General features: G+C 40.5%; 2 protein-coding genes across 5 annotated transcripts in view; one reads left to right on the top strand and one right to left on the bottom strand.

Annotated features, from left to right (window-relative positions):
* SUGCT (succinyl-CoA:glutarate-CoA transferase) overlaps positions 1–17295 on the bottom strand; it is a 337148-nt gene extending 319853 nt beyond the window's left edge. Inside the window, exons 1-7 of one of the 4 annotated variants that reach the window (XM_044454191.1) lie at positions 17259–17295; positions 16526–16696; positions 14758–14809; positions 14579–14652; positions 8491–8576; positions 8225–8275; positions 2986–3106 (exon numbers count right to left, since the gene is read on the bottom strand). In XM_044454191.1, the coding sequence (XP_044310126.1) occupies positions 2986–3106; positions 8225–8275; positions 8491–8576; positions 14579–14652; positions 14758–14809; positions 16526–16694 (553 nt within the window). In that variant the 5' untranslated portion in view covers positions 16695–16696; positions 17259–17295. Of the gene's footprint in view, positions 1–2985; positions 3107–8224; positions 8276–8490; positions 8577–14578; positions 14653–14757; positions 14810–16525; positions 16922–17258 lie in introns of those variants that run through there. The other 3 variants (XM_044454201.1, XM_044454172.1, XM_044454181.1) reach the window with 3 other exon arrangements.
* A 927-nt stretch (positions 17296–18222) lies between these two features.
* LOC123035731 (M-phase specific PLK1 interacting protein) lies at positions 18223–22717 on the top strand. Its single transcript, XM_044454213.1, has 2 exons — positions 18223–18711; positions 21568–22717. The coding sequence occupies exons 1-2, from the start codon at positions 18319–18321 to the stop codon at positions 21772–21774; spliced, it is 600 nt and encodes a 199-aa protein (XP_044310148.1). The 5' UTR covers positions 18223–18318; the 3' UTR covers positions 21775–22717.
* Positions 22718–27306: the final 4589 nt, after the last annotated feature.

The raw sequence follows: 27306 nt of genomic DNA on the forward strand, positions 1-27306 counted from the left end.
GAGGACTACTTTTTGGTCAGAAGGCCAAATAATATGCACTACCTATTTGTGGTGTTGTGCTATCTCCTCTTAACCAATTTGTCTTTGTCTTTGTCTGGGAGCTGTAGTCCCAAGCTTCTGGGGGGTGAGGGGGGGGCAGGATGGAAAGGGCTGCTTTCAAAGTTGCCCCTTTTAGTAAATGGATTTATCTCCCTTGCTCAATCTCCAGTTAATGGAGGGCATACTAACTATCAGTGAAACTCCATTTTTCATTGACCATCTGTTCTTTCTTTGGGCCGGACAAACGGTAAACTTGATCCAACCTCCACCATCAAACTGTCAGGCTGGATTGGACTAGTCCAACTTCTGATGCCTGAGGAAGGTCTCCTTCTGTATATGCTCTTGCACCCCCTAAAATCTGTAGGAGAGGCTTTGCTCTGGGAACCCTTCCTGAAGGAGGTAAAGGAGGTCTCTACCCAGAGAAGGGCCTTCTCTGCAGTGGCGTCCAGACTCTGGAATGCGTTCCCCAGAGAGGTTTGCCTGGCACCGACTTTTTAAGGACTAGGAATTTTAATTGGCTTTTAATGCTCACAGTCACATTTTGATTTTGATGATTTTGTCTTCGTGGGTAATATGTTTCTGTTGGTATTATGCACATTGTTAATTGTTGTCAATTGCTGTTTTGTTTATTGATTGTTTTGGTTTTCTGCCTCAGCGGTCCCCAAAATGATTTTCTCATTCTTTGCCAGTCCCCAACTATAAAAAGGTTAAAAACCACTGTTCTAAGCTACCCTCATCACCAACTGAACCAACCCATGAACAGGTAGATGGAGCCCTAAGAGTATCCACAAAACAGCAAGAATGTTGCAAGATAATGGCAATTCTAGCACCAGAACCATCACCAACACAATGATATGCTGATTCACTTAGGCTTGTTTAGAAAAGAAATCCACGTTTAATAATCCAGTTTTCCAAAAGGAGTTCATATTCCAGTTACCTACATATGAATTATTTCCCTGCATGCACACGATCTCTGTATTCTGATATATATGTGTATCTCAATGCATTTGAGTTACTAGTATTATTAATAACACAAACATCCTAGCACCTACACTGAGGATAATAGGAATGAAACCACACAAACACATGCCTCTCTTCAAAACATTAAGACGTTTTCCCAGTACCCTTTAAAAGTGCATGTATTTTATAAAATCAAAGAGAATAAGCATTTCTCCACATAATATCACTACCCAATATATCTAAAAGGGAAGTTTCTTTTTTTTAAAAAAAGTAGGCACTCCGAAGAAACAAGTGACTGAAAATGGGATTGTGTGCGCACATGCATTTTAATTCCCAGGATGTTCCCATATCTTCTCACTGTTGCATGAAGAATTCTGCCATTCTAAAAGAATTCTTTGGGCTGGCATGGTCTCTTGGAAATACCACAACCTTTAAGGCATTGAACAGCTAACAACTGAACTAGACATTTTGGCACCAGGTTTTCCCCTCCTACATGCATATCCCAAAGTCACACTGACTACCCAAGATGACAAACCTTGAAAGCTCAAGCAAGGATCAACAGGCATGCAACCACATATATGCAAGGGGAAAAGTCCACACCTGTAGATGTGTATTAAAGAAGATAGATTATTGCTAAGACAAAATGTCTGCCTTCATATTTAGTTGAGTCCCTCTAGCTAGCACAATTTTTTATTAAATGGCAAGCAGAAACTATGAAATGAAAAAGATGGAAACACGGCAGATTTAAAGGAAACACTCCAGAACACAAAGGAATCAGTCAAAGAGAAGAGACAAAAACAAGGAACACTGGCCTAACGTTGTTCATCTGCTCCAGCACGCTGACATCTACACACACCAAGGATACACACACCTTATATATATAAAAAAACCCAAATATATACAAGGATATTCACACCAACGGAGACCAAACACGCCAAAGGGAGGAATCAGTAAACACTACACATGTCCTTAATTTTTAGCCGCTTAGAGCTTCTCAAGTGCAAACACACACATGCCTAAAGCTACTTAGCATCTGGGCCAAAAGGTGAAAATCTAGAGCAGTGTACCTTGTTCAAGGACTACTACATTTTTTGAATCACTGAAATAATTTCTCTTTGTTTGAAAAAATAGTCCTGTGGTAAATGTGTCTTTTAGTTTTGTGAAATATTACAGGGGCCCCTGGCAGCATAAGCTTTCCCACCATTTGAGATTGGAGAAGGGATTTTGCTGTCTCATCCCTTTCAATACTCAGCCACCAGGGTGCCCTCCAAGTACCGCCACTCATCTTCTGGTATGCTCCAAGAACCTAAGCAGAGGACTGGGGAGGCTTCCAGAACCAAGAGCAGTGGGGCAGCAGGAAGCCCTCCTAGGCAAGGAATTCACCCCACCTCAGTCAAGAGCAATTGCTCAGTCGCAGTAAAACACTAAGGGGGAAAATTGTCCAAATTCATACAGACTGGAACCCCCTCACCAGTATTTCAGAAACACTGCAGTGGTAATTCAAACAAGCAACGTGGACTGAAAGCATCTTGGTGGTACAGCAAGCAACCCTGACATGGAGGTACCACAGCATTTTCACATATGGTACCTCAGCATTAACACTGTCAGGTTATGTGTGAATTGGGCTTCTTGTGTGACAACAAATCACAATAAGGAGAAAATTCCAGTTGGGTCTTAAGGCTTGGGCCAAACAGGATGCTATGAGCTAAAAGCAATGTTACAATGATACAATCCAATTTTTAGCTTTGGAGCAAAGCAGGGAGGCGAAGGAGGGAAAGTATCAACATTTCCCTATCCATGGCTGCACCTGGTTTTCTGAGAGTGGGGGTGGAATATTACCTCAGCTTTCACAACCGCCACTCCACTAATCAGAATGAGAAATAAAAGAGCAATCTGAGAAAGAAATGGCTCACTTTCAAAATACCAGAGAAAACAAAGGAAATTACTAAATACTTTACCACTGAGCCACAAAACAAATTAAAATACCTGTTATTGAGCAGTAAACAATATGAGGAGCAATCTTGCTAATGTCTTCATATCCCAGGCCCATTTCAGCCAGTTTCCCAGGGACATAGTTTTCCACAAAGACATCACAGACAGCTGCAAGCTGAAATAAAAGGTGAAGATGAGTCAGACTCTTAATGAACTTCTAAAAGTTCAGCAACTTCCTTACCTAAATTTAATTTAAAATCTGAGTAAACAAGCTCCTGGCCTGGCTGTGGTACACCAGTCATAAAATAAACAGGCCTTGCTTAATTAAAATTTACAGAATTGTACAAATATTCTTTTACACCCTAGAGTCCAATTACACCACAGACATCATATCTACCTTAGAGAGAAATTCTCTGGTAAAATATTCCATTTCCCAGATACATGTTGTCACAGTGGTATAAACTGAGGAAGTCACTTGACAGGACAAATGCACTGTGGATCTCATTCTTCATTTCAGGAGTACATACAAAGGAAACAAAAGCCTCTATTTGACTTTGCTGTGCTGATGACCAAAGCTGATAGTGAATGATATTTTTACTATCACAGCTAGCATTTTAATAAAGAGTATAATGTGTAGACTCTTGGCAATATGAAACTTGAGGCCCTGAGCGGATCAACTGAACCCTTCAACAAGACTTTAGGGAATAATGCTATCATAGGTCATTCTGGAAGCAACCTGATGTTGGGATGGAGATGGGAGACAGAAAAAGGAGGATGGAAGGTACTGAAAGAAGCCTCAAGAGGTAAAGGAAACCTCCAGCATTAGGAGTATTGAATATCTTCCATTTCTATATGCACATTGGAGTTCTATACATTAGAAGTACACATACACACACCCTTTTTTGTACAAAAAAGGGGGAGGAGGAAGGATAATATAAGTTCACCTTTATGTAGCTCTGAGGGATCTCCTGCCACCTGCCTGTCCTTTCTGATTTCTACTCTCTAAATATTGTTTAAATATAATAAGGGTGATATGCTACTCAGCAAAATATCAGCCTCCAACACTATCTTTATTTTCAGAAATGCCTTTCTAAAGCGAAATACTCTGATTTCTGGCTCCAAATGTTTCAAGGCAGGGCTAAAGGGCTTTATTCTACTCCCAAAGGGCCCTTTTTGTTTGGTAATCAATGGTGTCCTAAATAATTAACAGTGCAATCCTTTACCTAGCTACTCAGAATTAATTCCCGTTGAGTTCAGTGGGGCTTAGTCACAGATAAGTAAGCCAAACATTAGGAAGGCTCCCTCAATCTCTGTGGAAGAGATCTGACTCCCCACTACTGGTTCAGTTAATCAAAGGAATAAATATCTATAATGGAAGTGCTTTTGTTTTGCTTTGTTATTTTAACCAGTGATATATACAAGCAGATGTAGCAGAATGGTATATTACTAGTTCTTTTGCATTCATTAGCTGCTTCATTTCCTGAGGCAATACAAATTCAACCTTGTTTTGTTTGCTAAATTGGTGGTTTTGGAGCATTTATCCAGTGGTAAAAAAGGTTGAAAACCAGAAAGAAAGCAGAACTGAGAGAGTTTCATTTTCTTTCAGTCTGACAGGGATTACAAAATGTCTATGGCATGCATTGGCTAGAAGAAAATAGCTCAAAAGCCATAGAAATAATCATTTTCTTTTTGTCATCAACCTCCTATCCATCTGTAGATTCTCACTCTTCGAATAATGGGAAAATTTTCCCTACTTTGATTTGAAATGATTAAGGAGAGTCAAAAACCTTGTCCTATAAAAGTAGTTCTTGTTGCCAGTTTAATTTGGCTGCTGGTCTGACAGAGACATATGGGACGGCTAAGAAAGTCCCAATGGACAGTTTTCTACCAGTGTCAAAGGCTGTCCAAGTTGTCCTTCAATATAGTTACAGATGAAATAATCCAAACAAGAACATACTTCCTTAGTCTCATATCTTAGTGTTCAACTTATTAAACTGTAGACGTTAAAGGAGACCGGAAAGATCCCTCAGCCTCTAAATGGGAAGCCAAATATTCCATAGACCCCCTTCTTGCTACATCCTATTTTTCTCCCAGACTCTCTTAGCATTACAGTCACTTGATTAATTCAGAATGTAACATCTGAATTACATTGTTGCTTAATTGTTGCAACAACAACTTAATTGTTGCTTAAGTTTCCATTTCTCCTTCTGGATATTGGACTGCCTTCTTTTTAGTCTTAAGCACAGCAAAACAAGCTCACACAATAATGCTTGTGATCACTGATATGATACCAGTTTACAGAAACCCATTCCAATGTACTTATACTAATCAACCTGATATATAATCTTTTCAGAAAATAATTTCTTGGCCAATTTAAAGCACTCTAAAACAGGTTATTCTAAGCAAAAACTGTGCTTAACCTGTTTAGGTATACAGAGAAAAGCAGAAAGATATCTTTGGGATCTGGTAAGCAGGAAGATGACCATTCAATGGAAGCATAGAATCACAGAGTCATAGAATAGTAAGGCCAGTAGGGGCCAAGAAAACCATCAGGTCCAACCCCCTGCTGCTGCCACAGTCACACCATCCCATTCAGATGGTTGTCCAGTTTCACCTTGAATGTCTCTAGTGTGGGAGAACCTATGACCTCTATTGGCAACTGGTTTCACTGTTGGATCGCTCTGACAGTTAGGAAGTTCTTCCTTGTGTCTAACCTGCACTCGATGTACCGTAGTTTAAGATCATTGTTCCATGCCCTACATGATGGAGTCGTATTTGGGGAATAGCAGTGTTGATATCCCCAAGAATGGAAAATGGAATCCCACTCTTGCAAAGCCCAGAGAAATGGCAGAGAGCTACATGGCTGTTGTTGCAGCTATTTAAGATGTCTGAGGAGGTACAACCACGCAGGAATCTCAGCAGGCCAAAAGCTATGAACAATAGTGTCACTGGTAAGTTATAATAATGAACGAGGTGTTGTTAGGCCCCTTAGCTATCATCTGAAGCTGACAAAACATCTTTGATCCAGTTGGTTAACTCCAGTCGCCTAATGATATAGATGCAGACTTTCATTCTTTGTAGGTAGAGCTGCAACTAGAGATGGATCTTGGGGCCATTGTCCGGGGTCTAAAAGTCCAGCAAGAGACAAAAATGACGACACAGTGGCAAACACTGAGAGGTTAGCATCTGAGGACAAGACCTGGCATGGGAACACCAGTGCCCACCAAGGTAGACTCTGCTCACCACTTATCATTTTATTGCACCCCCCTTTTTTTACAATTCATAATTATTGGGCAGCCATCTGGGCAAGGATGTGGCTGGATGTCATCATTGTTAGGTGACATCAAGTTGTCTCCAACTTATGGCAACCCCATGAAAGAAATTCTTCTAAATTGTCCTGTCCATGACAGCCCCACTCAGGTCTCCTATATTCAAGGCAGTGGCTTCCTTTATGGATTCAATCCCTCTTATATTTGGCCTTCTTTTTCTTCTGCCTGGGGCTGATTACAGACACCCAATTTATTATTTTTAACATTAACAGTTTTTCTACAACAAAATGGTGTTCATTCCCAGGCAGGTGTGCCTGGCATCAGAGCAGCCGAAGCAAATGGCATTTTAATCCTTTGGGCATGATGTCGCTATGAATTAAGTGACTTTAACATGCAAAATTAATTGCTCAGGGTTGTGGGGGCCAAGGCTTTCTTTGTCATGGCAGGCTAACAATTATGCTTCTGCTCCAACATATCAGGAATGGAGAAGCACCTGCAGAGCAGGAAATAGTGACTGGGAGGAATGAAATGTTACCTGTGTGTTTTAAACTTAATAACACGCAGGCCATCTATAGCACCCCTTCCACCATCCCCACACCCTGTAAGGCCAGGGTCTAATATTTCCTTGCTGAATTGCTCTGTGCAGGGATGGAAGAGAGCAAGGGAAGTAAAGAAAAGCAAAAGTCCTTTTCTTGAATTAGTATACCAGCTTTGGTACAGAAACATATGTGTCCCTTTTATGTTAATAAAAAGATTCTACACAGAGTAAAGTATAAAATCAGAGGAAGCATTTTCTGCTTCTTGGCTCATATAATTACATTATTGTATGTGGGCTACATTTAAAGTATGCCTATAAAAAACCATATCATTTATCTGAAATGTCTAAGAAACATTCACAACTCGCATACAGCTGGTGTTCTCAGTTAATAGTACTATTTTCATAGGGCTACACCTGCATGGGGACGGCAAGTTTAGGTATGGAACATTATGAGTGTAGAACAGGGGTCCCTAACTTTCTGGGACCAATAAGCACATCTGGAATTCCAAGGAAATGGCATGGATGTAGCAATACAATGGCTGTCACAGAGGGGCAGAGGACAGCCAGTCACAAAACAGCCATTTCACAGATAGCAAAATAATGATGCTGAAAGACATGTACTTTGCCTAAATAGCTGAATACAAGGCAGGGGTGGAGTCTGAGCCTTTCTCTTTCAACAGAACATCCATTTCAAAAAACGCTAGTCAAATAAGTCTTCCAAATCACCATTATATAGACTTCTCTAAAGGTAACTTATTTCCATAAAAAACAGGAAGAGCACCTCAAATCAATTGGTTCCCCCAATTCACTATCCAAACCAAATCCTATTTAATTTCAATCAAATCATTTCCCCACTGGAAACAAACTTAACAGGCCCTATATTTCTCTCTGTGTCAGGATCATCAACCACACACATACACATTTGTACATACTTTCTCCCCTAGAAGCATCATCCTTACCCATATGCAGCCCCCCTTCAACATACTGCTACCTTCCCTGTCAATCACCCATCATGCCACAGCCTCCTCCCAAGCTTACCTAGAAGTGCTGAGTCCCTTGTCCCTCTTCTTTCCCCCACAGGTGGATAATGCAAGGTACAAACATCTAGCCTTCATTCAACACCATCTTCCTTTCCTTTTTGAGAAAATGGATGGAGGAATTTTGCTTTGCCATAGACACAAGCACTCAGGAACAAGAGGAGCTAAAACTTGGGAGGGACAAAGCATTTTGGCAGGTGGCATGGCATCCTCGAGGGTTGCAGTGGAGATCCAGGTTTGGAGCATAAGAAGCTGGTTCCAGGCCTACCTGGAGATGCCAGGGAATCATCCTAGAAGCTTTTGTATGCAAAGTATGCTCTCCATCACTGAGCAAGGCCCCCTCCCCAAATCTATTGCATAATCTTCAACATGAAAACCATTTCCTCTGGAAAAGTCCTTAATCTTCAACCAGGACAAATCAATCAGATTTTTTTAAAATTAAAACATACCTCTTTAATGATCTTTGCTCCCTTAGGGTTCTTCATATTAACTGCTATGCTCTAGAAATGGAGAAAAATGAAATTTTCTTATTAAGATTGCAACAAGTTGTATTCAGTGATCATTACTTTAAAAAAAACCACTCAGTGTCAGTTGTAGCTATAATTACTTTCTGCTCTGACAATTCTATATGCATCTGTGATCAAGATTATGCAGATGGGAATAAATGATTTGGCATTTTAAAATGTCTAGAAGTAGTAGCAAGACATATTTTTACCTTTTTATTCCTGTTTACACTGAGAAAATAAACACTTTCAGTTCCAACAAAGGGAGGTCCCCAGGATCTTGTATCATCCCCAGCTCCTGTAGATGGGAATGGCCTATGTTAGTATATTTCCATCACTGTCCTGCATTGCAACATAAACGCCAAGAAACATAAGAACAGGCTAGCCACAACACTGCTTTTTGCCAATTTACAACTGCAAAACCCTAATGATTAGAGTAATGTGTGGATGCATCTGTGCTGTGCGTATTATGGAACTGTGGCTGCATGAGATGTTATGGCATGATGAATGCCTGCACTTCAAAATTTACTGAGTCCTGGGTTCCAGTGATAGAGCCTAAAATACTAATGAATTGATTTGTATCTCTACATGAGTGCATACATACACCACCATGCGTATATAAATACACAAATACACACATGCTTATATGACGCAAGAATAGCCATTGCCATTGTTCTGCAGCAACAGATAATCATCGTGATAGCATTTGTATTAAACTAATGAATAAAGTGTCTCTTCTCATCTCTGAACAATAGTAATATTTTTACAAAAATTAATATTATTTGACAATATTTGACCAATGTGACTGGTCAATTGCTCAAAGCTCAACTGTTCTTAACCAGTGTCTGGGCTTGAACTTGGTGGCTATCAGCTTATGCTGATTTTTCAGCTACATCCCTATTTGGATGAGCAGGGTCTTGCCACAGGTATGCGCTGGTAACCCCTCACCTGGACTACTGTAACGAGCTCTATGGTTGCCTTTGAAGACAGTTCAGAGACTCCAATTAATACAGGACACAGCAGCATGGCTGTTATCAAGGACCAGTCCTTGACAGCATAGCATGCTGGTCCTTCCTCAGATGCACTGGCTGCCTGTTGTCATTCTGACCCAATTCAAAGTGTTGGCATTAACATAGAGAGCCCTAAATGGCTTGGTGCTGGGATATCTGAGGGAACACCTGTCTCCATATATCCCTACCAGACCACTAAGATCTTTGTTGGAAGTCCTTCTGACAAAGAGCCACCCACTAAATGAAGTGAAGGGGGAAATGGCTAGAAGGGCCCTCTCCATGATTGCACCCCACTTATGGAATGCCCCCCCAAAAGAAGTGTTCTTGGTGCCATCAAGACTCACCTTCCAGGGCCAAGTAATTTTTTTAAAATTTAACGTGTTTTTAGTAGCCAATTCGGTTTTCATTCTATGCTAGTCTGCTTACTCGCTCGCTATGTTCTTTTGCAGAATGTCAGATTTTATTTTTTAATTGGATTTTATTCTTGATTTTATTGTTCTATTTTATTGTTTTATTGCTTTGATTGTTCTGTTCATGCTTTTATTGTAAGCTGCCCAGAGAGCCCTTTGGCCTTCAGGGTGGCATATAAATATAATAAATAGACTTCCATTAGCCTGAGCCAGTATGGCCAAAGTCAGGAATCCTGGGAGTTGTAGTTGAAATCCTTTGGTAGACACCAGTATGAGGAAGATTTATCTATTATAATATTAATAACTAACAAAATCCCTCATGCCCATGGAGCTCCCACTGCTGATGGTGGATGTGAAAGATACATAAATATACAGAACTCTATTTTTCTCATAGCTGATAATGAAAAACTGGTGTTACCAACTTTTCTTTCCCATCACCCTCCTCCTGTGGCTTAACAGCAGCTTTAGCTACAGAGAGCTGAAGATAACAATACTTATTTCCATTCCATAACATTTCACTGCTGATTTTTGCTGATGAAATTGAGAAAACCAGGTTGGCTTTTGACTCTCTGGTCAGTTTTCAAACCTACAAGTAAAGCTTGTTTGACATAAAGAATCTGCTGATTTATCATCTGCTGGATCAGGCTAGTTTTAGTATGAAAATGGTAGCCCTACAATTAATTATTGTGGTTAATACAACATGTATCTCCAGGATCAAAATCAGACCCAATTTAGTGCAGTAGATGAAAAATCAGAGTTGATCTGTCCATTCAGACCATTTTTTGACTGCACTTTTTCAAATTTCACATAAGAAACTTCATGTTTGCATGCTTTCCCACACACAAACATCCCCCTATACAAAGCAACCCTAACATGAAAAGGAGAAAGAGGGCCAGACATGTTACCTTTTGAGGAACTATGGAATTTTGATGGATATAAACATTAAACATGATTTCCCCCATCTTCCTTCAGAAGCGGTACAAGCCCAGAACTCCTACTCTATGCTTCTCTCCATTTCAAAACATGCAGATTCTTAGATCTGTGACTGAAGCTACTATGAAAATGTGCATATTTTACACACACACACACACACCTTTGCACAGGACACCAGTAATGAATATATATAATACATAAGATAAGTACCCACAGCGACCTGTTAAGACATCTGGAACTCCGATAAGTAACATATGTGCAATTAACATGCCAGAGCAAAAGGCTTCACTAAAGGCAGATGTAAAAACTAAAAACAGGTGGTGTGTTTTCTTTCCAGAGGTCACAAGAGTGTTTTTGCAGTACTTTCTTGCCTGGGAAGCAGAAGCAGGAAACAGAGCATGGAAAATGTTTCTAGTATGATAGAGCTCAAATTAAGAACTATCAGCTCATAAGACCAAGAAACAACAGCAACAAACTTTATCAGCCACATCATCAGTTTACTTACATATTTCAAGAACCTAACATTTGTAACTAATTATAACTACTGCAGCCTATTAGCAAAGCAATGATGACTGCTTCTTTCTAAACTTATGATTTTGCTATCTTGTCTTTGACATATGCTGTGGAATATATCTTAAAGATAAAATGGTAACATTATGTTTAAAATGAATATGAATGAATGAATAACTTTTAAGAAAGACACAAACAGGCATTACGTTTATACAGCTATCTTTTCATATTTCCATTTATTCATCAGGCTTTTATACCACTTTATTAAAAAGGCTAAGTTCACATTAACAACAGAACAAGATAAATGCAAGATATAATAAAAATAAAATGAGGCAATAGCTGATTCTTTACAGGTTGGAGAAAGGCTGAATAAACAGGTTCATTTGTGACCACTTCAGCCATTTAAATCACACATGTGAAGGCAGATGCCACCACTTTCGTGCCATTACTCGAATGACATTCCATTGGGGATGGAACTGCTGCTGATGTATCCTCAGAAAAGTGCAGGAGCTGACTGGACATATATAAGGGAAGATGGTGAACTTGGTATCCTGGTCCCAAATTGTCTAGTGAATTGTATGTTAACAAGAAAAACTTGAACATGGCTCAGTGACTAATAGGCAATTACTGCACTCTTTTAATTCTGCTGTAATACATGCTATCTAGGTCCTTCACTGAGCAACCAAATCGTTACATTCTGCACTAGCTGTAGCTTCCAAAACAACTCCAATGGCAGATCCACATAAAAGGTGTTACAGAAGTCTAAATGTGAAGCGAGGGTTAGGGTTGCAAGTTCTTAAAGAGTTGGGAGTACCAGACCATCTTTTTTGTCTCTTGAGAAACCTGTATGCGGGTCAAGAAGCAACAGTGAGAACTGGACATGGAACCACTGATTGGTTCAAAATTGGGGAAGGAGTTCGGCGAGGCTGTATACTGTTGCCTTGCCTATTCAACTTAGAGCACATCATGAGAAAGGCAGACGGCTAGATGAATCACCAGTTGGAATTAAGATTGCCAGGAGAAATATCAACAGCCTCAGATATGCAGATGATACCACTCTAATAGCAGAAAGTGAAGAGGAACTAAAGAACTTCTTGATGAGGGTGAAGGAGGAGAGCGCAAAAGCTGGCTTGAAACTGAACATCAAGAAAACTAAGATCATGCCATCCAAGCCTATCACTTCCTAGCAAATACAGTGGATGGGGAAGAAATGGAGGTAGTGACAGATTTTGTTTTCTTGAGTTCCAAGATCACAACAGATGGTGTTTGCAGCCAAGAAATTAAAAGACGCTCGCTTCTTGGGAAGAAAGCTATGGCAAATCTAGACAGCATACTAAAAAGCAGAGACATCACCCTGCCAAAAAAAGTGCATATAGTCAAGGCTATGGTTTTCCCAGTTGCAATGTATGGCTGTGAAAGTTGGACCATAAGGAAGGCTGAGCGCCAAAGGATTGAGGCCTTTGAACTGTGGTGCTGAAGGAGACTCCTGCGAGTCCCTTGGACTGCAAGGCGATCAAACTAGTCAGTCTTAGAGGAGATCAACCCTGACTGCTCTTTAGAAGGCCAGATACTGAAGATGAAACTCACATACTTTGGCCACCTAATGAGAAGGAAGGACTCCCTGGAGAAGAGCCTAATGCTGGGAAAAATTGATGGCAAAAGAAGAAGGGGATGACAGAGAATGAGGTGGCTAGATGGAGTCATTGAAGCAGTCGGTGTGAGCTTAAGTGGACTCCAGGACATGGTGGAGGACAGGAAGGCCTAGAGGAATGTTGTCCATGGGGTCACGATGGGTCAGGCATGACTGAGACTAGAACAACAAGCAACAAACCACCACACTGATTTTCTACCATCAGATGAAGCCCAAGATCACTATCAGAATTTTAACCTTAAAATATATCCGGTATTTGAATCAATTACATTCATAAACTGCCCTGATTTTAGGAAAAATGAGATAAAATATTTCAGAATAAAATGAAGTAGTTGTGAAATGACTCCCATCCTGCCTTTAAAAAGTAAAAATAGCTATATTCATAGCAAAGTATAAGGTTCAATCCTTTGCCTATGTAGACAGAAAAAGTATTACAGCATTTTCTGGCTGAAGGAGTACTGAAGGCTGTAAAACCTTTTCTGTCTAAACAGATATAGGATTGCACAATCCTATGGCCCCATGACATTGCCTGTGGGAGCCTAGGATTATTTTGGGCCCCTCAGTGAGCAACACTTCATCTAGATGGCCAAGAATGTAAGGTGTAAGATGCAAGGTGGTGAAAATTGAATGGTTATATGTATTGCGTGCAAAGGACTTTCGATTGCACCCTATAGGATTTTAGGATATTGACTAAGGAACAGTTTGTACACCATACAAAGAGCGAAGGTGTGTGAGTCTGTTACAGTAAAAACAATAGGTTTTTGTGGCATCTTAAAAAGCAACAAAATTATTCTAGCATACCCTTTCGTGAACACTTCATGAGATGTGGACAGCATCCACAAACCCTTACCCCAGAATGAAGTTGCTAGTCTTTAAGATGTCACAAGAATCATTGTTTTTGCCACATAAATACAGATGATTGTGAAATCAAATTGCCGCAACTGAATCAATTAAGCTTACTTAGGGTGAAATTCTATGCATGTTTAGCCAGAAAAAGACCTATAACATAGTATGCTGTGAGTTATAAGGGGTTTTCCCTGTCAAAATATGTACAGGATTGTGCTTTTAGCCACTAAAATCATACATCTTAAATATGCTTAAGTCTCTCTTGGATTTTGGCCATTATGGATTTATATCTTTGTTTCACTGTGAAAATGATGATGATGCCAAAATGACTTGACACAGAATAACACTAAACCAAGTAAAAATGAAGAGTCTTGTTTCACCTTAAAGGCTAACAAATTTATTTTGAAATAAATAAATAAATAGCATCTCACATTCCGGGACTATTTTCCATTTCATCAGATGCATAGAGTACGTGGGAGAGTTTCATTTTCACTACAGCACATAGACTGCCAAGTCTGAATTCATCAACAGATTTAATCCCATTGCCAGTAGTTCTCCCAAGGATAGCTACTTTATATCATACTGCATGTGTTAATTGGCTAACCTAATGCCAGTTTATGAGTGCAATCTGCAACAGCCACACTGCATATTACCACCATCAATAATGTATTTGTCACTCTCAGTGCTTTCCGCATTTAATTCCCTTCTGATTTCACTGTTTAAAGTTCTGCTTTTCCCCCCCACCTGCATATGCTCTGTATAAAAACCCTGAAACTCTCCATAACACTCCATTCATCTGGTCTCAAATGTAGCACACAAATGTTTGTGCTAGAATAACTTTCTTAGTAAGATGCCACAAGATTCCTTGTTGTTTCTGCTACAAAAGACTAACAGGATTACCCTCTAGAAATTGGTATGATGCAAAATTAAATAATTTTACCTGGTTTTTCCACCTTAATAACTTCAGCTCCAAGGTCTCCTAGATTCATGGTAGCAAAAGGTCCCGCAAGGACTCTGCAGAGTTAAAAAGTCATTAGTAATTTTTGTTCCTAATACTAATATTACCATACGAAGAAGCTTTAAAATTTGTTCTGAAATACAAACTAAAGAAACACAAACCTTGTTAGATCAAGAATTTTCACACCATCCAGTGGCTTCACACTATTGGCACCTAGTTATAAGCAGAAAAAATGCTGTTATATTTATCAGTCCTTTATATGACTAATATTTCCAGTCCAACTTCCATCATATGGTTGACTAGCCCTATGTGCAGAACATAAGAAGCAATCTTTCTTCAATGGGAAGAGATAGAGAGGGAAACGATATCAACTTTCCCAACCTGTGCTCCCCATCCAAGATTTTGGATTTTATTTCCCATCAACCCCAACCAGGATGGCTAGTCCAAAATGTCTGAAAGGCAACAGGTAAGAGAAGGCTGGCCTAGACAATACAGTGTAATATTTTATTTTATTCCACAAATCTTGCTTTCAACCTTAAAAGAGAGAGTTTTACGGATGAAAAAAAAAAATCCAATATGCTGTCCTTTGGAAGGATGTTTTTGCTGCCATGTATAGGCATTCTGTAAATCCACTGTCAAGTTCCACTTGGCATAAATGTTTTTCTCTCAGAAAAAGTGTTAGGAGAAACAAAACAATTTTCCTGCCCAAACCACTAAGCTGGCAGCTCTGTCCAAAAAAGTCTGAAGGAACAGGGGATGTACACATGATACCTTTTTCTGGAGAAATAGCACTAATGATTTAATCAAGGTGGCCAGATGCCAAAAAGGACAGGGATTCTGAACCTGTAGAGTGGCATAGAAATGTGGCTACAGAAATGGCCTCTTCTGCATGACTATTAATGCTACAGAAGCCCTGTCCTCTTTTGCATCTTGCAATGCTCTTTTTAAAAGATTAAAGTTTGCTCAGTATTGCAAATTCCATGGACATCTAGAGAAAAGAATGGCTTACAACTTCCAGACCATACTGACCATACTGGGGCATTGTGGGAGTTGTACAACTTTCTTCTGTCTGAACATAGGTAAGGTTGCATGCCAATCAACACTAACTAGGATGGTGAGTAAAGCTAAGATCCACTGACTTCAGTGCTGAATATTTCTGAGTAGACATGCATAAGATTGTGGTTTGGAGAAGGCCTGCTTCATATCTGAATAGAAACAACTGTTTCCCATCCTACTGCATGTGGGTTTCTCAGTTGTTCTTATTCTTAAAAACATTTTTTTTTCAAAATTAAAGGGGGAAAAAAACAGGAAGGGAAGGAAGCCTGGCAAGCACCACCAGAGGCGTCATCCTTGGGCATGCTAGCACCCACAAGAACCACACTGGGGATCCAAGAGACAGACCAGTGCCAAAGGCAGCTTATGGCTCTTATGAATTCACATTAGCCAGCATTGGTATTTTACCATTAAAATATGAGTGAGCCTCTCTGGGCTGGGCTCACGTGCAGGAGAAGTTTTAATCCCCATTAAGAAATGCTTCTTTTGGAATGTAAGGCTCTATTTCCTAGAGAAAAAATACTGTATTGCATAATTCTAAGACCATTTACTTGGAAATAAGCCCTAATGAATTCGGTGAGATTTATTTCTTAGAAAGGTGGCACTCTTGAGCCCTGCTTCAGCAGCATAGCATACTGAATTAAGCGATATTTACTCCGGATGCTATTTTTAGTTTTAAATGAAGCACAGGATGCGTAGCCTCTTCCCAGAAAGCAAGAACTACTATTGCCACTTACTACGTGCGGTCAGTCTGACTGAAGTTCTCCCCAACTTTTCCCCACGCTGCCCCACACTACAGCGTGCACGTGTGATGAGCGTACCCTGGGTCACAACAACCGTTGGCTTTATTGAATTAAGTACGTTAAAAGCGGCTACCTGGAGGAGCGCAGCTTCCCTGCTGCAGCCCCCTGAAGCTGCCAGGACAGGGTTGGGGGCAGCGCAAGGGGACGTGAGCGGAGCCGATGCTGGTGAACAGAGCGGGGCACAGGCTCCCCAAGAGACGGTGCATGCAGCGGCTCCTTCTTCCCAGCTCAGCGCTCAGCATACCTGCAGCTGACAACAACCCACCCGTGAGAACCAAAGCAAGCTAGTAGACAACGTGCACCAGCAAACTTTTGGACTCTTGGTCCAAACTCTCGGAGGCGTGCACTGAGCAGGCGCACTATGTTATTTTAATTCGCCTCTCAACTCGGCTGCGGGCGTAATTGAGGCGGAGGGCAGCTGAGAAGGAATGCGCAAGCGCAAGGCTCAGCCTTCCCAGACTGTCTGTCAAGAGGTGGGCCCCGCCTCCCTTCCTCCTTCCTCGCTGCGGTTTCTTCCGCCCGCCGGGCCGCCTTAGATGTTGGGAGACGTGATGAACTTTTCACCAGGCGAGAAAGGCGTTTCTTCCTTACTGTCTGGGGAATGTTGGGAGTTGTAGGATTGTTGTCTGCCCAGCCCTCTGTAACCTTACGTGAACTTTTAATCGCTCATTAGATCTATTAATGCCCACCCGTATTTTGTTTTGAAGCAGTGTTCACTGTTTGCAGTTATTTTGCTATTGTCACCTATTGTTAGGAACAGGGCTCTGTGGTTTAACTACTGCACTATGGCAAAGCAGAAGTCTCACCCGTGTGAACGTGAAGTACGGTGAAGCATTGTCCGTTCTTCCTCCCTTCGAGATGGCCGGAAGAAAGTGTCGTTCTAGGCACGGAAGTGCTACCGCTATGTGCATGTGGGAATGCGAAGGAAGAGAATGTGGCAGCCTTGTTCCCATTGCCTCTCCAGCAAGACTGGTTGGAGAGTGTTTATCAGGACCTCCTGGTAGATCACTAGGTGATTTGCAGGTCAGAAAGATTCCCAGTTCTTTAATAGCAGCAGCAGTTTTGATTCTTTATTCCAGCCTATTGACGTTTATTTGACGGTCAGTGTTACTTGCTCTGAAGTCCCTGAGTGTCGTGAGCCCAATTAGTAGCTCTCATATATAAACATATTAACAAACTTTATTTGGTAGTAAATAACTAGAGATCGGCGGAATTTCCTTTCGAGAAAGCATGCCGCAGAGTGAAATCATGCTTGAAAGCATAGCAGCAGGAGAACATTCTGAATTCCATTCTGAACATTCTGAATAAATATTTCGATTTTATACGGGAGTTGCAAATGCGAGTTTAAATCAGGAATGACCGGTTTTCCTCCATTTTTGGCCTACAATTCCCAACAGCCCTTGCAAATGGTGAGGAATTGTGGGAGTTGTAGGCTAAAGAGTTTGAAGAGCGCTAAGGCGATTGCCCGTGAGAGGTAGATAAATTACTATTGACTTTAGTGGAAATTCGAAACAAACGCACTTAGGGTTTATGGGGATCTCTAGTTAAAAAATAACAGTAAATCCAGCCAAGTAAGAATCTCTTGCTAAAAGCTATGGTTTCCCCCCCCCCCCACAAGCCAGACGAAAACGGAAGCCTGTCTTTAGGCGCCCCTCATAATGGTCTCTTCTCCAATTCTTTTGAGGAACTTTTTTTTCGCGCGGAATGGTCTACATTCAGTTACAGTCAGTAGACAAACCTACGCGAGAACGTTAGGCGGAGGAGTTTCGCTTCGAACGACGTGCAAGTGACCCTGGTGCTCCTCCCCTTCCGGAGGTCTCCGGGCGCAGGGAGAGGCCTATTGTTCCGGCCGCCGCCGCTATCGCCATGTACCGACAGAATTTCCCTCCTCCGACGCCGCCGTACTTAGGCGGCGGGGGGTTCCGCAGCCCTCCTTGTGCGGAAGGTGGAGGCCCCATCCCGGCCTCTCCACAAGGCCACAGAAGCCCCCACCAAACGCCGCCGTACGGACAGCGCTCGCGGCCTTACGAAGTCTCCGCCCGGTCTCCTCGCTTCCAGCCGTGTGGCGATGGCAGCGGGGGGCGGTTCGGTGGGCCGTCTCCGACGGCGGCGCACACACCACGTAGGCCCCACAGTGCCAGCCCCAGGTATTCGGCTTCCTACAGCGGCGGTGGTGGCAGCAGGTCCCCCGGAGGAGCTTTCTACCAGCAGCAGCCCTTCAGGCATCCGCCCTCGGGGGGCTTCCACAGATACAGCCAGGTATGGGGGGGAGGCAGCGAATATAGCGCTAACTGCCGGTGCAGGCCGCGCGTGTGTCGAGCGCTGTGACCTGGGAGTTCAGCCGGACTGGACTCGCAAAGGAAGTGCTCGTAGGAGCGCAGCTTCCTTGCGAGACGCGCTTATCGGGGAGAGGCTCTCGTCGGGTCCGACTGGGATTCTGGCTTGGCGTGAGCGCGGTGCGAATTTAGGCATGCTGGCTTCAGAAAGCATTCTGAAACTCCGTGGGTCTTCTTTTTCCGAGTAAACACGGTTACCGCGGCTTCGGGCCTTAGGAGAAACCGGCTGGTCAGGTATAAAACTGCAACAAGCCAGGCTATTTTAGGATTCACTGGCCTTAATAAAAGTTGCAGTGACACGCTTTTGGAACTTCAGCTGGCAGTTGATCACTGTGCAAATGCAATACCGAGTACTTCCATTGTGAAGGAAGGGTAGAGGGAAGAGGGCCTGCTTCATATGTAGAAGGGTTACAAACGGCTGTACTTGCACATGTGCAAAATTCACATGGTGAAGACATAGTAGTAGAAAACGTAGTATAGAAAATATACTTTTTCTTTGCATAGTAAAGTGCGTTTAGAAATAGAGAGCTCTTGTATATGTGTGCTCCCGTCAGAAGGAAAAACAGTGAAAAATCTTATGCTACCCATGCAGACTTAGCATATTTGATTCCTTCAGTTTTTGAATGCAATTTTTATTGATGCTGGATATAAAGATATCTGCTGAATAATAAGGTGTGGATATGGGAGGTTACAAGCCATGTTTCAAATTTTAAAGAGCCCAGATTGCCTATTTGGGGGATACGGGTTTCACACTACAGAATCAGTGATGGGCAGAGCACTCCTGTGGCTAAACAGCACCTATAGTATTCTTTGGATTCCCAGATCGAAGGCCAGAAAAAAGTTGTCTTCATCTGTCGTTGGAGCATAATTTGAATGATGGTTATGTTGATAGGTTTTCCACACATTCTAATAGGTATTATTGGTTGGATTTTGCATTACAACCTCTTGCTGTGTGTGCTACATCTTGTATTAAAGCCACTCCCATTTCTTCTGACTTTTTCATTTCTGGAGTAAAACACTTGGTGTTTGTCTGATTGAAAATATTTCATTCTATTCCAGTTTGCTAACACCGAGTACTGCAATACTTAAGTATTCTATTTCCTGCTTTACATTTTTCAGTTTGTTTTGATTTATACTTATCATATTTCATGTTCTAATAGCATCAGTCTTTCCTTTCACCTCTGTGCATGTCAGTCACTAGACTTCTTTTTACTTTCTTCTGGTGGCATCATTAGTGACAGCACTATTCATATGTGCCTTTGCTCTTCCCCAGTAGCTCATTTAATGCCTTCCAATCTGGGGGTTTCATCTTCTGGCACAATCTCTTGCTTTATTTTGGATTGTTTCACCATAAGGCTTTCAAGGTGAGATAATTTAGAAGTTTACCATGTCCTCCTGGTGCACAGTACTAACCAGAGTTAGTTTGAAAAGTGAAAGGTCCTCTGCCAGTGTCACCTTCCACTACCATTGCTGCCTGGTAGCTGCCCTTCAGGAGTTTCTCTGTCTTCATCACCATTAGAGATGTCCATTCTCTTCTGCTGATGATGCTGTTATTCTTGAAGAAGGTGAGTGCATCTTGGTCTGATGCCTCTCTTGAGTGACCTTGCTAGGATGCCAGCCAAGTGAGCCAGTATGGCCTCCTGGAAGCACTGTTTCAGTTTCCTTGATATTCTCAAACCTCTTCCCCATATTAAGGTGTGCATCCAAGAGAGGAGCAACTACTGCTCCCTCACTTTCCTTCAGAGCCATACAAAAGAAGAGTAGATAGAGATAGTCATTTGTAATACAAGCTTGGAGTCAGGGCTCTTTCTTCCTCCCCCAGCCTTTCCAGCAAGTGAGATAAGATGTGAGCTAGAAGAATGAGAGTTTCACATGATATTAAGCCACTGTAGATTAAGCCACCATGAATAACCACCTCCTGAGCATCATTTGTCATGCCATCCATTCCTGGGCAACATGCCTTTTTGGAGGGGAAACAATCCTCCGGTAACCTTTGGGCTGTTGTTTCCTCTTCCAATAAGTCATGCCATCTGAGTTCAAGTGATACAAAGAGCCACGTCCAGATGGTGATTATTGAAATCACGCTGCACATACATTGCAATTTAAATAGCCCACAGTGCCTGTTCTGGTCATGCAAATTAGTCCAGTGACTATGTATGTATGCAATGCACTTGTTTAAGCCATGGTGACGCACAGCACATGCCAAGTAGTCTTTGAATGTTCCGCCTGCCCCCTGTGTTGACCAGCAGTGATGGTTAAACCATCCTCTCATAAACCTAGAAGAGACCATGTATTATGCAAGTGTAGTGTCATTCACAAACGCTACTGCCTGGGTTCAGCTGAATATTCTAAACAGCCAATCACACACACTGGTATGTGTTGTTTGATCATATGAACCAGTCCAGTATCACAGTGTGCCCCTGAAATGCAAACTGAGGAAGCCTGAGCGTTGTTGATGACCCTATCTGTTTTGAAGGTTAAAACATACAGTTATTTAACTTCTATATTTATTTTAATATAGACCTACTTCAGTCCTGTGTCATCCTTAGACAGATAAGTATTGTTTACATACCACAATCAAGTAAATTATATCTTTAGGGTAGAAATCACTGTTTAACTCATGGATAGTAATGGTTAACTTATACAAACTAAAAGTCTTAAAAAGAAGAAATGTACCAAAATCTAAGGGCTCTAAGGTGATCTTGAACATACAGGATGAAAGCTTACCTTTTAATTAGACTATTTACTGTTCTTTTGCCTCATGGCTTTTTTCTCAAAGGGATCACCCGGGACATCTACTCCATTTGGTACACCGCATGGCAGAGAGAAAAGAGTATCTAATGATGATGTGGAAAACTATTACAAGCCTTCAATGCTTGAGGACCCATGGGCAGGCCTAGAGCCAGTATCTGTTACAGATGTTAACCAGCAATTCAGCAGTGAGCAAACAACATACACTGGTAAAAAGGGGAGGTATTTCAGTTAACATTTCTAGAAGTGAAATAACACAGCTGTGAGAAACTGGGAAAAAAACTTCATACTTAAGATGACATGCAATCAAGGATTTAGGTATGTTTTATTTGAATTGCCCATACTTTTATCCTGCCATTTTTACTGCATCACATATTTTTATATGAGAAGAAAGGAGTAATAGGATACCTTACTGTTCTTGTATGGAAGGGGGCCATCCAGCTATGAAGAATAAAGTATTCTTAGTCACCAGCAAATTGATTTGTGACTGTTCCTAGTTTTTACCTCTTCCATGCCTAATTGTACAATGTGTTTATTGTGGTGAAGAAGTGGTATCTCCATTTATGTTGAACATTTTTAGAACAAAGATGGCTTTGAAATAAAAGAAATGTTTTGTAGAATTAAAAAATACTATTTTTGTTAAGTCATACTTCAAAGTAATTCTATAGAAATTCCATGTTTTCTGCTAACAGTTGTAGGTTATAAACTTTTTATACAGTATTGCAACATTTAGTGTTAAATAATTTTAGGAAACTGGGACAATGTATTATGAAACTTATCTGTAACTGTATTTTCATATTTCAGAAGAGGTTTTTTTAAGGAATATAGTTTTACTGGTTTAGAAAATACCATCTTGTACAAAACACTCACATTTAACCAACATACGAAAATCTCTGGATTGGAAAAAAGTAGCATTGTGTGAACATTATGGAGAGTCAAAGATACCTCAAATGATAGGTTTTGCTAGTGTTCCTGTTTAAGAATTTGGGATAGTTACAAGAGTACTGGGTTCTTGTTAAATGAAAATAATTGTAAAAATTATTGTGCAACATGTTAGCATTGACATGTGGTTCTGTGTTTCTGCCCTGTTTTTCAAAACAGGCTACTTCAAAAAGAGTAATGTTTCATGAAAAAAGTCACAATAATAAATTGATAATTATTTAGGCATTTATCTTAAATTTTTGTCCTTTTCTGTTCAGGTTTGTGGACCGTCAAGTAAATAGATATTTACCTTCAATAAAAGTAGTAGAGGTTTTTAATGGTAACACTCCACAGAATTCATGATGAGTTTATTTGGCACTTCAGTATAACTTCTGGTTTGTTACTTTTGTAACGATATTGTATAACAAGAACAATGTAATCCACAAACATTTGACCTTTTTCTAATTTAAACCTAAAGAAGTAAATTGACTAATAAAAGAAAAACTAGAGAAACAAATTTATTATGTCTGTGCTCTGGACACAAAAGTTGCTCTAAGCAACTTTTCTTTAGCCCTACCCATTAATGTTAAAATGGCCCTGCTTAAAAAAATAAGTGTTTCTGGACATGGATGTTAAAAGAACATTTCGTGTATATGAAATATTCCTCCCTAGATTGTGAATCTCAGAACTGCTTCTTTATTAAGTCTATGAACAGAACAAACTATGCGAGTACTTTCTGTTTGGTACTTTCTGGTTACCAACTTAGGGGCAACTATCTTAGACTTTTTTTAAAAAATTAAAAGTTCCGTTTGAACTTTTCTAAAAAAAAGATGCTCCTGGAGTTTCAGGTGTATTCATCTGGCCCCATTTAATACATGCTTCCCTTTGCAATTACATTTATGTTGAAGATGTTTTACTTGCTTTCAGAGGAACCTTTCTGTTAGAGGGTGGTTAACAGAAAAGTAAAATGCACGAATAGCAGCAGCGAATAAATTTTAAGTACAAAGTGCCGACTGGAATAAATGTGACTTCTGGTGGTTGTTGCTATTAAAAATCCTGCAGTGATGAGACCATATTATCTGGCTAGGGACAAAGTCTCATATGTAGAGAAAACCATGTCCTGGTTTCACCTGTGTAATGGCTCTTGTTGGTTAACCAGCGAGTAGGATTTCCAATGTTGATCTGAATTCTTAGGCAGGCTGTCCTTCTTCAGATAATGTGATCTCAAATGATTTGGGGCTTTAAAGGCCAGAACTAGCACCTTGAATTGGACCTGGAAACTAAAAGGCAACCAATGTAAATAATACATGTAATTGTAAGCCACTTGGGATTTCACACTCATTAGAACTGGATCTTCCTTCACTAGTATTTAAAAAATTTAACTGTTTTGTTAGTTAAACTGCTACAGTTTGTATTTATTTTAAAATCAGTTATACTATCTCTCTTGAATTAAATTATCCTTAAAGAAAACAGATTGTAATGAAACAATGGCAAAGCATACACAATTTTATTTGGAATGTGTCCAGAACTTTCCAGATACCAACACTGTCATGTAGTAATTCAGGGAGTTTGACAAAGTAGGAGTCTCTTTGCCTCCCCAGCCCCCCCCCCCCCCCCCGGTGTAATGGATCATTATACTTAGAACAACTTGTTAATCTCCAAAGGGAGCTTGCATGAATTACTTAACACCATTCACCAACACAGTTATGCAGTGCAGAAGGCATGTGAGTTCCATAAACAGCAGAGGTTTTGGATGAATCTCAGAGCTTGTACAGCGGTTCTGTTTAATTTACATCTAGGTGTGGGTGGGTGGGGGGGTTAATAACACATAATAGCTTATGTCCCTGTCTTCAAACATACTATATGCATGCTTAAGGAACAGATAAATTCAACAGGGAAAACTGCATTGAAATAATTTAGATCTATTATTTAATCATTTGGTATAAGTTGGTCTAACACTGCTTATTTGTATCAAATGAAAGTATTTCAAAACACTCCTAAATAGCTGCCAACTGTAATTACTGGCCATCCTACCCTCAAATTTAGCTAACCATTTGCCTTGTTCTTTTACAGCAGTGTAGCAAAGTCATTGTACCTGTTGATAACTCAGTGCTTTCAAGAGTCATTTCTACATACTAAATATCAGTATGGTTATAGTCAGTACCCACTGTTTTAATTTGATGCATTGTGTAATATCAGGGCCATGTAATTAGCCATGAAACTAACTGGGGTTATTCTCTTGTACTGCTATAAGAGTAAGTGAGCTATCCTGTGATCCCTGGGCAATCATTTCAGGGACTATAGGATGGCTTGTATTTTATGCTCCAAACAGAGAGCTGACACCTTGCAATGCATTCCAAGAACTGTACCAGCTGCCTCAATATCAGCCTCAGAGGGGTAAAAGGAGGGGTTCCTATGGTCTGGGAGAATGGGGAAATTTGATTAGGACTTTATTTCTGAATGTCTTTTCAGGCATGATGTGGCAGAGCTTGAAAAATTCAATTTGACCAGCCAGGTACATAAAACCTGATGCTGCCGATGAAACTTAAATAATTTGTTCAACTTTGTCCAGTGTTTCTATTTAAAATTCCAAAATCTTCAGTGCTGCAAATAGAAGACAAGGAACAGCAGTTCACCTAGAAAATGAGAACAGTGGATGGATGCTAGTGCCCAGAAGAAGCATGCTAGATACTGACTTTCTGTTAAGAAAAAAAAAATTTCAAGTGGTACTTTTTGTAGTATCTACTAATACTTGTGAGGAGCTTATCTTTGCAAAATATTTTAACTCCTGTAAATATGAAGTACTTGACATACTGTGAAAATTCACATTGTAAAGCAACAATACATATATGTCATCCCCAAAATAAGCCGGGTTAATTTTTGTTCACGAGTCCACGTTACCCTCACCAACAGATAGCCTTTTCTTTTGTCCTAAGGGTGCTCTCCCTTTTCTAGGAGTTCAGGAACATGGAACTGTGTGAGCCTCGTAGAACTCAGACATTTTCAGTAATGAAGCTTGAACATCCCCATTATTGTAAAACTCAGCTAGACCAGCTGAAATTTAGTGGAGCCTTTGCATGTTGTTTGTTATAAACTGGCCTGCAAAAAGTGGAAAAGAAACACAACAGTTTGAATGTTCCTCTGGAAGTGAAGTTTTCACTAGGTTGTAATTTTACATTTTTTACAAGAGCAGATCCTGTGTGGTATACTCAGTACCACACTGATTTCTGGGATAGAACCTCTTCCCAAAAATATGACCACAACCAGAATAAGGCTTGTGGTGCATCTACAGAAAGTTATGACTAGAGTGACATGCCAGACCACTCAAAAGACATCTTGATAGCTAACTAAAAAGTGGAACCTTGCCTAAAAAGACATTAATTCCAGAAAAGTTGTTATGAAGAAAATATCAATTAACTATATACTGTCCATTGCCATGGATAAAACGTACCTTATTAGATAACCTATGCAAGTGAGTGATCTTAAGAATTGGAATGCATCTCTTATTAAACATTGTTATGGTTGATACCCTGGCGCTGAAACACCAAGGGAACATAAGGGTTTAAGGATGTTGTGAGACTAGTATGTAATGTTGTTGACCATGTTGACCTTTTTCACTTCTATCATTGTTCTGCAGGACATAGATTAATTTGGGGAAGATGAAGGCAGCCCAAAGCTTTCACATTGTAAGGAAGTTGTGGTATGGTATTTGCTTGTCAGATCTGTTATACTAGACGTCAATGAACCCAGTGTGCAATTTTCTTTTTAAATATTTTCAGATTAATTTTAGCAAAAGCGCAATGGGTTTCTGACTGCACAAGAGTATTTATTTATTTGAATTTGCTAATCTACAGCCTATGTCTAAGTCAAAAGTTCCAGTGAGCTCAATGGGACACTCTTGGGGTAATGTATAAGATGTCTAGTTTCAAAAACATCTGATCATAAGCTTTTTTGTAGAATTTGGCTTAGATCTTAAGTTGAGGTGTCCCTAGAAGAGTTGCCCTCAGAAGTTTGGACTGTAGTAACATACTGTGTGGGGCTGCCTTTTGAAGTTGTTTTGAAATTTCCACAAGCCCAGAAAGCTGCAGCCAGGCTGTTGACTGGAACCAGTTACAGCACAAACCCTCTTGGCACAACAGCTTCAATAGCTACCAGTCTATTTCTAGGTATAATTCAAAAGTGTGAGCTACAACTTATAAAAATTTATAAGACTCAAGACTGGGCTAAATACTCTCCCACATGATCATGCCTGGGTTTTAAGATCTCGGGGGGTGGGGGGCACTTCAGTCAGTACTGGTACTGCTGCCTTTGGAGGTACATTTGGTATGTGCTCCCAAGCTATGGACCAAATGAGCATTTTTATAAGTAGTCCTTTGGCACATAAGCCAGTCTGTTTAGCTGGGTACCTTTTTATTATTGTTGTGCTTCACAGATGCATTTTATTACTGTTTTAACCAAATTTGTATTGCACTTTTCAACTTATGACAGCACTGTTTTGTTTGTGAAGAGGCAGGGTACAAATCAAATAAAGAATGTAAACTTTTTATTTATTTATTTACACATCAACTCAGTACATCTGTACAGATAACTCTTTAGTAAACAGCAAGAAAGCTGGAAAGTTACCATTTGTGTAGAAATCTTGTTAACATTTAAGCACAACATTGTCAAGAATTCACCAGTTTCTCTCATTTTCTCTATTTTGCATGTTTAATCCTTTAGGCTGCAATTGTATTCACACTTACCTGGGAATAAGTCCCATGGAACCCAGTGGCACTTATGTCTGAGTGGATATAAATAGGATTGCGCTGTTAGTAGCCTTCTGCTCACTTGTGTGGTGATTCTGCCA

The sequence above is a fragment of the Varanus komodoensis genome, unplaced genomic scaffold (genome assembly GCF_004798865.1).
Source record: "Varanus komodoensis strain SLA01 unplaced genomic scaffold, ASM479886v1 scaffold10, whole genome shotgun sequence".
Lineage (NCBI taxonomy): Eukaryota > Metazoa > Chordata > Lepidosauria > Squamata > Varanidae > Varanus > Varanus komodoensis.

Bases quoted from the DNA above. Each gene is read 5' to 3' on its own strand.
- LOC123035731 (XM_044454213.1), top strand. From the start codon at position 18,319: ATGTACCGACAGAATTTCCCTCCTCCGACGCCGCCGTACTTAGGCGGC. The intron at 18,712-21,567 runs GTATGGGGGGGA...TTTTTCTCAAAG, and splicing joins GCTTCCACAGATACAGCCAG to GGATCACCCGGGACATCTAC.